The sequence below is a fragment of the Xenopus laevis genome, chromosome 4L (genome assembly GCF_017654675.1).
Source record: "Xenopus laevis strain J_2021 chromosome 4L, Xenopus_laevis_v10.1, whole genome shotgun sequence".
Classification (NCBI taxonomy): domain Eukaryota; kingdom Metazoa; phylum Chordata; class Amphibia; order Anura; family Pipidae; genus Xenopus; species Xenopus laevis.
The window spans coordinates 137,987,677-138,003,674 of record NC_054377.1 but is presented as its reverse complement, the minus strand read 5'-3'; the positions used below and the strand labels follow the sequence as shown (position 1 = coordinate 138,003,674).

The window sequence follows — 15,998 nt, the reverse complement described above, 5'->3', positions numbered from 1 at the left end:
CTGTATAATTCAAAAACTGCCAAAAATAAAAACCTTTTGGAAACCATGTTAGAATACTACAATGAATGTAGAATAAATTCGCCCATCACTACTTAGGAACAATGACCAATCCAGGACGAAAGGCCTACCATGGACAGATTGTTGTCTATTAAACGCATGACCAATGGTTGTTAGACATCAAGGGTGTTTTGAGGACCATAGTGAGCCAGTAGGTAAAATAACTATTAAAATTACATTGTCTCGCTAGTGAGCTGCTCCTTCTGCTACTGGTAGTGACATTAGACACAGGTGTCTATCAGAATGATTATTCCATTGACACTACTGGATATCCGTTTTTATTGGTTTGGTTGCAATAATTATGATAAGAAGGTCAACGGTGTTACTGTAGACTGTGGCCCTACTGATTTATGGTGGCCATACAATGTATGTACAATGTATCTGCACCCAACAAGACAATAAGATTCATGCCTGTCTTTCCTGTGAGCAGTCTAATTTTGGAGAATGTATTTATGTGTTTCTGCAGAAAAACCTGGGTGTTCTGGGGCTCCGGACATGGAAGGAGCCGAGACAGCAGGAGGGGGGGAAGCAGTCCCAGAAGAAAAAGCTGTGATTGCTCCTCTGGTGGTGCCCTCCGTGGGTCAGGTCAAGATACCCATCCCGGAGCGGGAAACTTGGACCCGTCAGATGGACTTTATCATGTCTTGTGTGGGCTTTGCCGTTGGACTGGGGAACGTTTGGAGGTTCCCATATCTCTGCTACAAAAATGGAGGAGGTAAATCATATGTTATAGCTGATGACTGCTAGAGGGAATCACAATTGTCATTCATTTCATTCCTTTTCTGATATATTTTCTGTTTTGTTGACCTTTTACAAAGCCTACCAAAAGTGGTCTGTATTGGAGTGGCATAAAAGGAGCGGCACCAACCCTCCCAATTCACCATTGCCATAAAATTATGCTACCCTAGCTGTTCCTCATGTACAAAGCACAGTAAAAGCAGCATTTAAACTCAATGCTGATGTAATTAACCTACTCATTAAATATATGATGTAGAGCAGGTGTGATGCACTTACAAAGTATCCTAACGTGTGACTGCGAGTGGAGATTTCAATGAAGCCTAATTTAATCCCATGGATTTATTCTGTTCATACTGGCCTCTAAGCATGTAGCCTTTGTATCAACAAAACGTGAAATCCCAGATAATTTTGTAGATTGCAGAAATCTGGATTACTATGGGAAATGCAGTGCCAGCTGTCAGAAGGAATGAGCAGGGGGAATGCCAGCTACTAATAGATTGCCAAGTGCCATCGAGTGCCAGATAAACTGCAGAGAGCTTTAGCATGAATACTAATAGTAAATATACACAGGGCATTTAGAGTGCTATATAAGTATATTTCTCACCCAGGTTTGTCCTAATTTATAGCAAAGTATGTGCCACTTCAAGTAACCGATTAGCATGTACAGGTATGGGATCCATTATCCAGAAATCTCTGAAATTACATGATGTCCGTCTCCTATAGACTCCATTATCTATTATCAAATAATTAGAAAAATGTTCACTGTCATACGAAAACAGTACCTTGTACTTGATCCCAACTAAGCTATGAATCCCTATTGGAGGCAAAACAAGTCTATTGGGTTTATTTAATGTTTAAATAATTTTTTAATAGACAAGGTATGGAGATCCAAATTATGGAAAGACCCCTTATGTGGGAAAACCCCCAGGTCCCGAACATTCTGGATAACAGGTCCCATACGTGCAGCATTTGTTGGTCTGTTGTTGAAATCTAACTGATTGGCTGCTATAAGTTACTAGGCCAGGGTCAAAATGATCACCTTTCACTGTATTCTTCTGCAACCAACACTACCAACACCTGCTTGATGGACTGCACTTAATACCAGTGCCTGTTCACACCACAGCTTAATCTTTGCAGTCAGCTGCTTCAAAGTTGCTTGTCTGTTTTTAGGAACCAAAGGACAGATGGGGGAGTATCCACTTTCATCTCCAGTCTTCGCTAGTCAGTAATATCTGTTCTTCATACTAGCTTAGGCTTAGCCCTCCTCATTAGACATCAAAGCTGACATGGCACTCAGGCAAACAAAATATACCTGGTGTGCACCATAATAGAGCAGCCGTATCCATAGAAACAACTCCAGGGCTCTCAGAATATTTTAAAAATAATAAGCAAAAACAATGCTTACACTGTCATTTTTGGAATCCATTTATCTGCTTATGTTTGCTCTGAAGAACAAGTTGTTCCAAATCAATTATTTTTGTATTTTTTTTTTATAAATCCTGAGTGTTCTGAAGTTTTGGCTATGGATACATCAGCATGGTGGTTAGTCATCAATAAAACTCCTGCCAAATTGCCCCCTATCAGTCATTCCTGATAATAATAATGGGGGGCATGATTTTGGGCAAGTTTTCAGGCTCCTTAAAAATGCCCTAAACACAGCACCTGAAAATTCCCCCTTGCTATCACCCTTATAAGTAACTAGTGATGGGCGAATAAATACGTTAGGCACGAATTTGCCTGCGAATTTCAGCACCAATGCTGCGGTGAAAATTTGCGGCGAAAAATCCACCACGACAAAATAAATTGTCATGCGTCAGAATAATCATGCGCATAAACTTGTCACATGTCAAAATTATTCTGATGCCCATTGACTTTATTGCATTTGGATAAAATAAAAATTGTCGCTTTCATCAAAATTGTCGCGCGTCAGAATTATTTTGAGGCCCAATGTGTCGGCACAGATTCGACCATCACTATAAGTGTCCCAAAGAAAGATTTAGGGCCAATTCATTAACTTCGAGTGAAGGAATAGAAGAAAAAATACTTCGAATTTCGAAGTGTTTTTTTGGCTACTTCGACCATCGAATGGGCTACTTCGACCTTCGACTACGACTTCGAATCGAAGGATTCGAAATAAAAATCGTTCGACTATTCGACCATTCGATAGTCGAAGTACTGTCTCTTTAAGAAAAAACTTCGACCCCCCAGTTCGCCACCTAAAAGCTACCGAAACCAATGTTAGCCTATGGGGAAGGTCCCCATAGGCTTGGCTACGTTTTTTTGGTCGAAGGATAATCCTTCGATCGTTGGATTAAAATCCTTCGAATCGGTCGATTCAAAGGATTTAATCGTTCGATCGAACGATTATTCCTTCGATCAAAGTATTTGTGCAAAATCCTTCGACTTCGATATTCGAAGTTGAAGGATTTTCATTCCCAGTCGAATATCGAGGGTTAATTAACCCTCGATATTCGACCCTTGATGAATTTTCTGCATGGAAGCGCTTGCTTTCATTATACTTTGTTCTCCTCATATATTAAAATGTGCCCGTTATTTTGGCAAAAAACCATCATGCAAGACCCCAGGGTTGAATAAAAACAGGCTGTTGCTTGATATTATTGGATCAGCAATACAGTGTGTTATTACAACTCTAATTATCATTCCCCTTTTTGCTGTGTTTGGAGAAAAGAGGCAGACAGAATGCGATCAATAAAAAAAAGACTTGTATAAAACGATCCTAAAAATAATGACATTATTCCCGAACTACAAAGCAATTAAAGGACTAATAACATGAAAAATTGAAAATGATTGCTTCGCCCCAGCATGCTGTTTATGCCTATTCCGTTCACATAATCCTGGATTTTATTGCAGCATGTTAGATATAAACCCTGCTGTGCTCGGCCATCTTTGATCTGCTGTCTAAACAAAACCACACCTACTGTGTTCAGTTGAGCCTAAGCTAATAAATATTCATAAATGGCCTAAAAAGCCTGACCAGAAAAAAGTATGTTTTTCTTTTTAAATACAATTTTTTTTAAAATAAAAATTATATGTAAATATTTTAGGACATGAACCTAAACGCGCAGACGTGAACACTGAATAAACGTTGTTTACCTTTTTATGAAAAAACGTTTGCCGTGAGTGCTATTTTCTATGAGCACCCGGCCTGTGTTATTGAGCACCAGGCCTGAGTGGTGAGTGCCAATTTTTGGCGAATATATATGCGGTCACACACAAGCATCATGTGAATATAGAGCAGAATTAAAGTGTGAGCCTTAGCAGGGCACCATATGGAAGTATTACAGCCTGGTTACCAGGCCTGGACTCGCTTGCCTCTGTTTGTATTCCATTAATAAGACGATTGTGACCTACATATAAAGGCAACGAGCAATCAGCGCAGCTCCCCTCACTCCCCCCCTTCTATCCATCGGCTCAGTCATAGAAAGAATCACACGCTCTAAAAATGGAAATGAAATGCAGAGAGAGAGAGAGGAGGAGAGAGCTGTGCCATTTGTTGTAGGGACTACGTAGGAGATGTGAGCCGAGTGCAAGGGGGTGATTGGGCAGTCAGATAGAGCAGATGATGGAATATACATCCAGCACAATATAGGGCCATTCATCAACACATCTCTTATCTGGGTTTAGAGCAGCCTCACTCTCTCAGTAATATTTTCTTAATCCCTCGGCTCTACGGAGAAAGGGACGCACTGTGACTTCAGATAAATGCAGAGAAAATGTACCCTAGTGATGCTGATTCGCCGGCCTACTCTGTCGACTGCCTGCCCCAAAGCCCATTGGTACGCAGAACTGGCAGTTTTAATCCTACCTCATGCACTTTTTGAGGCCTACTTTTGCCAAAGCAGCAGACTTTTACATCATTTGTCATCATTATTATATTTAGCTGTTTATGTAAGTCAGAGATTGGGTGGCCAGTTGTTTTTCATAGGACTGTTTGGGTCTCAACTGTCTGTCAATGGGTTTCAGCCTGATGAAACCAGAACAATAATCTAATCATTACCACCTCTTATATCATGGCCCTGCCCCACAAGGACAACCATGCCCCTACATATCAGACCAGACCTCCATATGTCGCTGCTCTGCCCCAGATTTCAACACCCTGCCCTCTTGTCCGGTTTTTGCCAAGGTCAAAGTTGGCACCAGTAGCACCACTGCCATGAGGAGAGTTGAAAAACTCACTTCAGGAGGCAGCACCAAACAAGTTAAAGTGGTGGCAAAAAGCATTTCCTGGTAACTGTAAGAGCCAAATTTCCAGTTTTTATAATAGTTTCGAGCCTCTGTCGGCTCCTGACCCAGAAACGGCACTGGTGGCAACCCTAGTCAGAGAATAATTAGGGCGATGGCACAGGTATCCATTCCAGCTTACTGTCACTGACTGACATGCTAAAATTTCGCTTTGCAAATTAATGGGGAGCAAAACTACGTTTTGTTACCCGCCTGCAGAGCTAGTCATTGTTCTTAAAGGGGAAGTAAAGTCTAAAATAGAATAAGGCTAGAAATGCTGTATTTGTATACTAAACATGAACTTACTGCACCACAAGCCCAATCAAACAAATGATTTATGCTTTCAAAGTTGGCCACAGGGGGTCACCATCTTGTAACTTTGTTATATATCTTTGCAAGACCAAGACTGTGCACATGCTCAGTGTGGTCTGGGCTGCTTAAGGATCATCATAAATCATCAAATCAGCAAAAGTCAAATAATATCTGCCAGAAGCCAATACAGCAAGACTGATTAATAATCAGAATATACAGACTGCACTGGGTCCTGTGTTGTCATGTAATCTAATGTGGATTTTATACTTTTTGTATTGTTTAATACAAACTTTCTGCAACTCTGCAGAACCAGTGGCTGCAGCAAAATAATCCTCCAAATAGATTCCAAGTTTATCTGTTTAAATCTGGCTCCATGATCTTTGTCCCTGCAGCTGGAGTTGGAAACAGTAAAGGGGATGTAAAGGCAAAAATAAAATCCAATACAAATCTCTATACAGTCGCCGACTGCTCTACAGGGAAACAAACAAAGCTGCTTGAGTTCTGCATGGCTGGGAAGGAAGGCAGGGGCTCCTCCTGCTGTTCATTAGTATGATTGTTTCCCTGCAGAGCAGTTAGGGACCATCTATCCACAGCAGTAAATGAACTTCATACAGTCAGGTGTCAGGTCTTATGAAAATGGTATATTAGAGATTCATTAAAGAAAGTAAAAATGGGATTTTATTTTTTTGCCTTTACATGTCCTTTAATCACTTTCCTTGGTCACTGTTTTAGCGGTGCTCACAATCCAATTTTTTCATTTTATACCACCTTAGAGTAGGATTATTCATAGCACCAATCTGTCAGTTTTTTTTCTGTCACAATTTTGGCAGCTCAGCCTGCAGTCCTGAATTGTTAGTGAAATGTCCTGAGTTTTTCTTTGATCTCTTTTGGCAGAGAGTCCAGAACACTCAGCAGCTGCACTTAGATACATTTGCAACAATTTAAGATAAGCAACTTTCTTGGGAGAACTGAGGCTTTCAGCTTAAAGGGTGATTCCCCTTCATTAGCAAAACTGTAAATAACACATAAAACAAGTTTTTTTTTTAAATGGACGTGGTATTTAGGAGATGTAGGCCCTAAAATTGGTGTTTTCAGTGGCGGCAGATCTTTTTATTCCTCTTCCCATTTCTCGATTGTTGGACGGTATGGGGTTTTTATCCCATACCTGAGAGAAAGTCTTATTCACATTATATAGAAACTCTTACCAGACAGTGGCTTGGTCAGAAGAGACCCAAAGGCCCCAACTCTGAGGAACAGTGAGGTTTTAGGGTCAGGGCACACGCTCAGATTCGGGGAGATTAGTCGTCCGGAGACAAATCTCCTCTTCTTCGGCGACTAATCTCCCCAAACTGCCTCCCGCCGGCAAGAATGTAAATCGCCAGCGGGATGGCACTTGGATCGCTTCATTTTCCGAAGTCGCCCGAAGTTTCCTCGTGAGGTGACTTCGGAAAAATGAAACGCTCCGAGTGCCATCCCGCCGGTGATTTACATTCTAGCCAGCGGGAGGCAGTTTGGGGAGATTAGTCGCCCTAAAGAAGAGGAGATTTGTCGGCGGGCGACTAATCTCCCCGAATCTGAGCGCTAAACTTCAAGTGATTTTGGGAGACTGAAGCGACACCGGTGATTCAACTTATTGCCTATGGGAAAGCTTTTACAAGAGATTAGTTGCCTGCAGAAGCAGAGATTTATTGTGGCGATTAAACTCCTGGCGTGCCATTGCTCTTACACTGTGCCACGATATCATAAATCATGTGGTAAGACAGCGCTTGGGAAAAGCATCTGCTGAAAGGGGAGGGATATTTGCTGTCAAGGATAATCAAGATGACAGAATAATATCAAGCAAAATAACCTATGACCCTCGACGCTGTTGTTATGTCCATCTCTCAGCAGCCGCCTGCACTCTATAATGTGTAGATGGATATTACTATAAGGTGAATAGAATGGAATTAAACCTTGTCTCTTAGTCAGTAAGGCTATTTCACATTTCTTCACACTGGCAGGCAAATCACTCTAACCAGCTTCTATACACCATTCAAAGCCCTGCCCCCACTCATTGTCATTGTGCATCAACAGACACTGCCGCCCGACCATAAAACTAAACAGCCTCACAATCTCTCACATGCAGCAGGTGTCACTTACCATTCAGCTTCACAAGGCCCAAATCAGAAGTGCTATTAACAGATTTCTATAGACATCATGTTATAGCTGTAGGCTCTACTGTGCATCTGACTTTCAGACCATTCCATTACATCCATTTCAATCCCAGCAGACAAGATGGCTGCCGCCAGGGATAACCAGCTGAGGTGCCAAATGAAATACAGCACACATACAGAAAAATGTGTTGTACATTTGTCAATAGGGAACATGCTGCATGTGGTTCCATCACAACTGCTAGCTGAATAAATTACTATGAAGTAAAAATAGATTTTGACCTCTTAAAGAGAAGCAGAACAGGATTGAAAGAGGGTGGGCTTCATTCGTGAACAGCCATCTTTAGTTGTGGCAAGGTGCTAAGATGAATTTGAGGGGTCTTTTCCACAGTCACACTCCCTTCCCAGAGACTATTATCTCACTGTTACTATAGACACCATCTCTCCCTATTATACCTGCTATCCCACAGTCACACTCCCTTCCCAGAGACTATTATCCACTGTTACTATAGACACCATCTCTCCCTACTATACTGTACCTGCTATCCCACAGCAACAGTCCCTTCCCAGAGACTATTATCCCACTGTTACTATAGGCACCATCTCTCCCTACTATACCTGCTATCCCACAGTCACAGTCCCTTCCCAGAGACTATTATCCCACTGTTACTATAGGCACCATCTCTCCCTACTATACCTGCTATCCCACAGCAACAGTCCCTTCCCAGAGACTATTATCCCACTGTTACTATAGGCACCATCTCTCCCTACTATACCTGCTATCCCACAGCCACACTCCCTTTCCAGAGACTATTATCCACTGTTACTATAGGCACCATCTCTCCCTACTATACCTGCTATCCCACAGCCACACTCCCTTCCCAGAGACTATTATCCCACTGTTACTATAGGCACCATCTCTCCCTACTATACCTGCTATCCCACAGTCACAGTCCCTTCCCAGAGACTATTATCCCACTGTTACTATAGGCACCATCTCTCCCTACTATACCTGCTATCCCACAGCCACACTCCCTTTCCAGAGACTATTATCCACTGTTACTATAGGCACCATCTCTCCCTACTATACCTGCTATCCCACAGCCACACTCCCTTCCCAGAGACTATTATCCCACTGTTACTATAGGCACCATCTCTCCCTACTATACCTGCTATCCCACAGTCACACTCCCTTCCCAGAGACTATTATCCACTGTTACTATAGGCACCATCTCTCCCTACTATACCTGCTATCCCACAGTCACACTCCCTTCCCAGAGACTATTATCCCACTGTTACTATAGACACCATCTCTCCCTACTATACCTGCTATCCCACAGTCACGCTCCCTTTACAGAGACTATTATCCCACTGTTACTATAGGCACCATCTCTCCATACTATACCTGCTATCCCACAGTCACACTCCCTTCCCAGAGACTATTATCCCACTGTTACTATAGGCACCATCTCTCTCTACTATACCTGCTATCCCACAGTCACACTCCCTTCCCAGAGACTATTATCCCTCTGTTACTATAGGCACCATCTCTCCCTACTATACCTGCTATCCCACAGCAACAGTCCCTTCCCAGAGACTATTATCCCACTGTTACTATAGGCACCATCTCTCCCTACTATACCTGCTATCCCACAGCCACACTCCCTTTCCAGAGACTATTATCCACTGTTACTATAGGCACCATCTCTCCCTACTATACCTGCTATCCCACAGCCACACTCCCTTCCCAGAGACTATTATCCCACTGTTACTATAGGCACCATCTCTCCCTACTATACCTGCTATCCCACAGTCACAGTCCCTTCCCAGAGACTATTATCCCACTGTTACTATAGGCACCATCTCTCCCTACTATACCTGCTATCCCACAGCCACACTCCCTTTCCAGAGACTATTATCCACTGTTACTATAGGCACCATCTCTCCCTACTATACCTGCTATCCCACAGCCACACTCCCTTCCCAGAGACTATTATCCCACTGTTACTATAGGCACCATCTCTCCCTACTATACCTGCTATCCCACAGTCACACTCCCTTCCCAGAGACTATTATCCACTGTTACTATAGGCACCATCTCTCCCTACTATACCTGCTATCCCACAGTCACAGTCCCTTCCCAGAGACTATTATCCCACTGTTACTATAGGCACCATCTCTCCCTACTATACCTGCTATCCCACAGTCACACTCCCTTCCCAGAGACTATTATCCACTGTTACTATAGGCACCATCTCTCCCTACTGTACCTGCTATCCCACAGTCACACTCCCTTCCCAGAGACTATTATCCACTGTTACTATAGACACCATCTCTCCCTACTATACCTGCTATCCCACAGTCACACTCCCTTCCCAAAGACTATTATCCACTGTTACTATAGGCACCATCTCTCCCTACTGTACCTGCTATCCCACAGTCACACTCCCTTCCCAGAGACTATTATCCACTGTTACTATAGACACCATCTCTCCCTACTATACCTGCTATCCCACAGTCACACTCCCTTCCCAGAGACTATTATCCACTGTTACTATAGGCACCATCTCTCCCTACTATACCTGCTATCCCACAGTCACACTCCCTTCCCAGAGACTATTATCCACTGTTACTATAGGCACCATCTCTCCCTACTATACCTGCTTTCCCACAGTCACAGTCCCTTCCCAGAGACTATTATCCACTGTTACTATAGACACCATCTCTCCCTACTATACCTGCTATCCCACAGTCACACTCCCTTCCCAGAGACTATTATCCACTGTTACTATAGACACCATCTCTCCCTACTATACCTGCTATCCCACAGTCACACTCCCTTCCCAAAGACTATTATCCACTGTTACTATAGGCACCATCTCTCCCTACTGTACCTGCTATCCCACAGTCACACTCCCTTCCCAGAGACTATTATCCACTGTTACTATAGACACCATCTCTCCCTACTATACCTGCTATCCCACAGTCACACTCCCTTCCCAGAGACTATTATCCACTGTTACTATAGACACCATCTCTCCCTACTATACCTGCTTTCCCACAGTCACACTCCCTTCCCAGAGACTATTATCCACTGTTACTATAGGCACCATCTCTCCCTACTGTACCTGCTATCCCACAGTCACACTCCCTTCCCAGAGACTATTATCCACTGTTACTATAGACACCATCTCTCCCTACTATACCTGCTATCCCACAGTCACACTCCCTTCCCAAAGACTATTATCCACTGTTACTATAGGCACCATCTCTCCCTACTGTACCTGCTATCCCACAGTCACACTCCCTTCCCAGAGACTATTATCCACTGTTACTATAGACACCATCTCTCCCTACTATACCTGCTATCCCACAGTCACACTCCCTTCCCAGAGACTATTATCCACTGTTACTATAGGCACCATCTCTCCCTACTATACCTGCTATCCCACAGTCACACTCCCTTCCCAGAGACTATTATCCACTGTTACTATAGGCACCATCTCTCCCTACTATACCTGCTTTCCCACAGTCACAGTCCCTTCCCAGAGACTATTATCCACTGTTACTATAGACACCATCTCTCCCTACTATACCTGCTATCCCACAGTCACACTCCCTTCCCAGAGACTATTATCCACTGTTACTATAGACACCATCTCTCCCTACTATACCTGCTATCCCACAGTCACACTCCCTTCCCAAAGACTATTATCCACTGTTACTATAGGCACCATCTCTCCCTACTGTACCTGCTATCCCACAGTCACACTCCCTTCCCAGAGACTATTATCCACTGTTACTATAGACACCATCTCTCCCTACTATACCTGCTATCCCACAGTCACACTCCCTTCCCAGAGACTATTATCCACTGTTACTATAGGCACCATCTCTCCCTACTATACCTGCTATCCCACAGTCACACTCCCTTCCCAGAGACTATTATCCACTGTTACTATAGGCACCATCTCTCCCTACTATACCTGCTTTCCCACAGTCACAGTCCCTTCCCAGAGACTATTATCCACTGTTACTATAGACACCATCTCTCCCTACTATACCTGCTATCCCGCAGTCACACTCCCTTCCCAGAGACTATTATCCACTGTTACTATAGACACCATCTCTCCCTACTATACCTGCTATCCCACAGTCACACTCCCTTCCCAGAGACTATTATCCCACTGTTACTATAGGCACCATCTCTTCCTACTATACCTGCTATCCCACAGTCACACTCCCTTCCCAGAGACTATTATCCCCATTGCTACTATAGGCACCATCTCTCCCTACTATACCTACTACAATATCAGTGATATGGAGGAGATTGTCTCTTTACCCCTAACCCTTTAAATAAAATTAAAAAGTGGGCTGGGTTAAGCGCATAAGCACAGGAAACAGTCTAGAGAGTAAAGCAAAATAATGGTAAGTATTGTAGCTGTTTTCATAAATTTTTCCTTATGGAATTAATGAGAACTTTAGGATTACTTCCCCTTTAACTTCTTTTAAACATATTTTACTCTAATTAAATACAGACATACTTTTCAGTGTAGTTGAAATCTGTTCCCTATACTTATTTGTTTATTTTTTTATTCTTTTCCTCACTAATCCTTCATTCCCATTGACAGATAAAACTCTGGCTAGTGGCTTTGCCAGAACTCCAGCAGTGGATCTACCCAGATCTTTTGGAGTCAGAGGACTGTGTGCTTGGAGGAGAATATTGTAACGCTCCTCCATGACGGTTGTATTATGTCAGAATAAGTAGTTAGTGTTCTGATACAGAGTGTTAATCCAAATAAAATAAAAAAAGGACAGCAAAGAGGTAAGTGCAACATGACCAAGGATATGTTGCACCCAAAGGATTGTAGGGAAAACAAGAGGCATCTGGAGGGGTAACACCTCTAATAATTTTCATGTTGTGTTCTCTTCTCCATATAGGAGTGTTTCTGATCCCTTATCTGCTGATCGTTTTTGTGGGTGGAATACCGGTGTTCTTTCTGGAGATTGCTTTGGGGCAGTTTATGAAACAAGGTGGAATTGCGGCATGGAATATCGCTCCGCTTTTTAAAGGTAACCTGTAGTTAATCATCAATGTCAGGGTTTAGGGTTTTGGTGGATCAAACCATGGATCTCTACCTGCCCAGTCTGGCTTTTTCTTGCACTTCCTTTATTCTGGTGTGAGATGTACTTGATGCCGTTATAGTGAATCCTTAAGCTACAGCAGGACCGTGTGGAAAATTCTTTAAATAACAAACCAACATATATACACTTTTAATTGTTCAAGTAAAGCTCACAAGATTATCAGTTGTCAGGAGGTGCTGGGAGTTATATAGCAACAACTTGGACTGTAAGTTGAAAATTTTACCTCTAGAACATCTGAAGAGCTTGAGGTTGAGTAAAACTGCTTTGGTGCAACTAAAGTTCCTTTATGATCACAACTGCAAGTGTGGTGTGCTAAAATTGAAGCAAAGTTGTGCACAAATTGATGCATTTCATGAAAGGTACTTGCACCCAACCATGATTCTTCCACTTCCGTGTACTTGCAAAAGTGCTAGTGCAACCAATCGGTCCTTTTGAGTAATTGTGCCAAAGTGCAGAAGAACTTTTGGCCACCCTGAACATGCCCAAAACTCCAGGGTTCCCCTGGCAGGTTGTATCTGACACTAATGGCGTTATTAACGGCGTGAGCATTAGCACGTCAAAAAATACATCATCCTTACTCTACAGTTGTCCTCATTGTGTGACAAACATAGTTATTGGCATTTGAAAAGTCCACTTATCTCCCTGCATTACCGTTGCCGTAGCATTACTCTACTGTCACCTTCTTGTCCTACTTTACTTTCTGTAGCCTGACTCTTCTTACCTGCAACTGCTGGGTCTCCCTGTGTGGAATCCAGGGCAGTTCATCTTATTTGCACCCCTTAAAGGGCATGTAAAGTCTAAAATAGAATAAGGCTAGAAATGCTGTATTTTGTATGCTAAATATAAACATGAACTTACTGCATCACAAGTCTAATCAAACAAATAATTTATGCTTTCAAAGTTGGCCACAGGGGGTTACCATCTTGTAACTTTGTAAAACATCTTTGCAAGACTAAGACTCTGCACATGCTCAGTATGGTCTGGGCTGCTTAGGGATCGTCGTAAACAAAGTTGCTCCCCCTGCTGTTCATAAGTATGATTGTTTCCCTGCTCAGCAGTTAGGGACCGTCTGACAATTCCTATCCACAGCAGTAAATGAAGGGAGAATTTCACTGCATACAGTCAGGTTTCTTATAAAAACGATACACATTTTTTAATTCAAGTATATTGGAGATTGGTTTCTTTTACAATAAAGAAAGTAAAAATGGGATTTTATTTTTTTGCCTTTACAAGAAATTACAGGTAAACCCTACTTATTACAGAAACAAATCCGTCATATAGTTTACATGGTAATAGAAAGAGCTAAGCTTTTCACAGAGAACCCAGCTTGCAATCCCAGTGAATTACCAGTTCTATTTAAGAGCTTTAATTGTGCACATGCTAAGGGTAAATTATCATAATGCATTGAAATCCTATTACATTCTTAGCCATGACACAAAACCAGGCCTGTGCTACAGCTTATGGTAAATATAAATAGATTTAAAGTTTTCATAAATACTTGTCAGCAGGGGACAGTCCTATCATACTAGGATATTCTCCCTCCAACACTGCCCCCTGGCTGCATAAAACAGGCTGCCTTGTTCATCAAAGGATAATATAATGCCAAGACGGAAGGCAAAAGGGCTCATTTAGTAAATGAAAATGCCTATATTCAACCCAGTCTGCAGTATTTTAACCACAATGCAACATTCTTTCCCAGATTTCCAGAAAAATGGCACATAATGCACCAATGCAAACTGCGTTTGTGTTAAATATTGGTGGTACAAAGATAAAGTAGAAATTGCATTTATGAGGGATCTGACAACTACTGCAATAATATGTGTAAAATGAGACCCCATGTTGTACCTGCTCATGGCCCAGCAATACCTCCTATGGTCCTCCAGTGTTTGTCTTTGAACAATGCCTGGTTGACAGCAAAGCTGCCTGCTGAGTTTCCATATTGAAATAATATTAATATTCATTACTCAGCTATAATTTTTTAGGAGGAATGTTAAAAATATTTTTTCAAAAAACAATCTTTTTCACCAAAACAACGGGTTCCGGAGTTCAGAGAAACAGCCGTTTTCATTAAAACGCTTTGTGATGGCGATGAATCTTCCAGGGCCGACTCCCTGAGCACAATTTCCTTTATCAGATTAGATGAAGGCAAGGACGTGCCAAGCTTTTCCCATTATGTCTTTAACCTTTCCCCTTCTTTTAATAAAAATAAAACATTCATAAGTTCTCAGACATGAAGTCTAGCACTTAGACCTTGGCAATTTCAGGTCTAAGGGCAACTAAACAGAAGACAGACCTCCCTACACGCACTTATAAATAGGATATAGATTCCTCTAGTCAATAAGTATATATTTCTTTTTTTATTAGAGAACATAGGAGTCCTACATTTATGCTTCTTGAAAGAGGAAAAGGATAAACAGATGAGGCATACAGATTGGCAGTTCTGAAATTAGAAAGGTTAAAAGGTATTATGAGTTAGATAGTAGGAATTTTAAGTTCACTTTTCTGCCGATCACTAGGGCAGCTAATGAAGAAAATGCAAGATTGTGGTAGATCCAGGAAATACTGTTGAATAGAAAGAGGCCATCTTGATCACTAGTCCTCATCTCTTCTCATGACCTAGACCTCACATGACCTAGACCTACTGCGTTGAAACCTATGTCCTAAGGGACAGTTTGTTGAAGTAGTCCATGTATATTGACATCAAGTTTTTTAAAATTTATGGGGTTCATACATATTTTAAACCATGGTTGTTAACAGTTACCTTACTATGGTTTTGTGCTGTCCAGATTAGCAAATAGGCATTCATCTCCAAATCTAGGATTATAAATCCCTTAATAATAGGCAATAATGGATAACAAGAATGGAGAGTCTGGAGATGGCTAATGGCTTGAGAAATTCTTTAGGGAGTATCCGTAACACTTGACTGTATATGTTGGCAGAGAACTCTCTAGTCCTCCCTACGGTGGTTATTTTCATATATATTAACGGGCTGTGAATGGGGGGGTCAATCACTCTCTTGTATCAGCGAAAATACCCCGCAGTAAAGATACTGGGAATAATTCTGAAAGGAATAAAGATAATACTTTCCACAGTGAGAGCTGTAGGCTCTAATGTTTTACAGCCAGTGAACATAACACTGTATAAATAAATCAGACTCCTAGATTCATGAATTGAATGGTAAAGAAAATATGTTCTATTACTAGGAAAATATAGGAAAGTCCCTACAGCAGTGCTACTTTTCTGAAGAACAATTATATTTTCAGTAATACTGCATAAAACTGTTTAAAAATACTTCAAATAACTTGTCTGAAAGCCCCACTGAATGTGCCCAGCGTAAGATATTTATCCTTTAAC

At 41.9% G+C, this 15,998-nt stretch overlaps 1 protein-coding gene across 1 annotated transcript in view; it reads left to right on the top strand.

The window, feature by feature from the left end:
• slc6a8l.L (solute carrier family 6 (neurotransmitter transporter), member 8 like L homeolog) overlaps positions 1 to 15,998 on the top strand; it is a 64,615-nt gene that overhangs the window by 22,009 nt on the left and 26,608 nt on the right. Inside the window, exons 2-3 of the mRNA XM_018259105.2 lie at positions 524 to 772; positions 12,441 to 12,572. Coding sequence (XP_018114594.1) covers positions 524 to 772; positions 12,441 to 12,572 — 381 coding nt within the window. The remainder of the gene's footprint in view (positions 1 to 523; positions 773 to 12,440; positions 12,573 to 15,998) is intronic.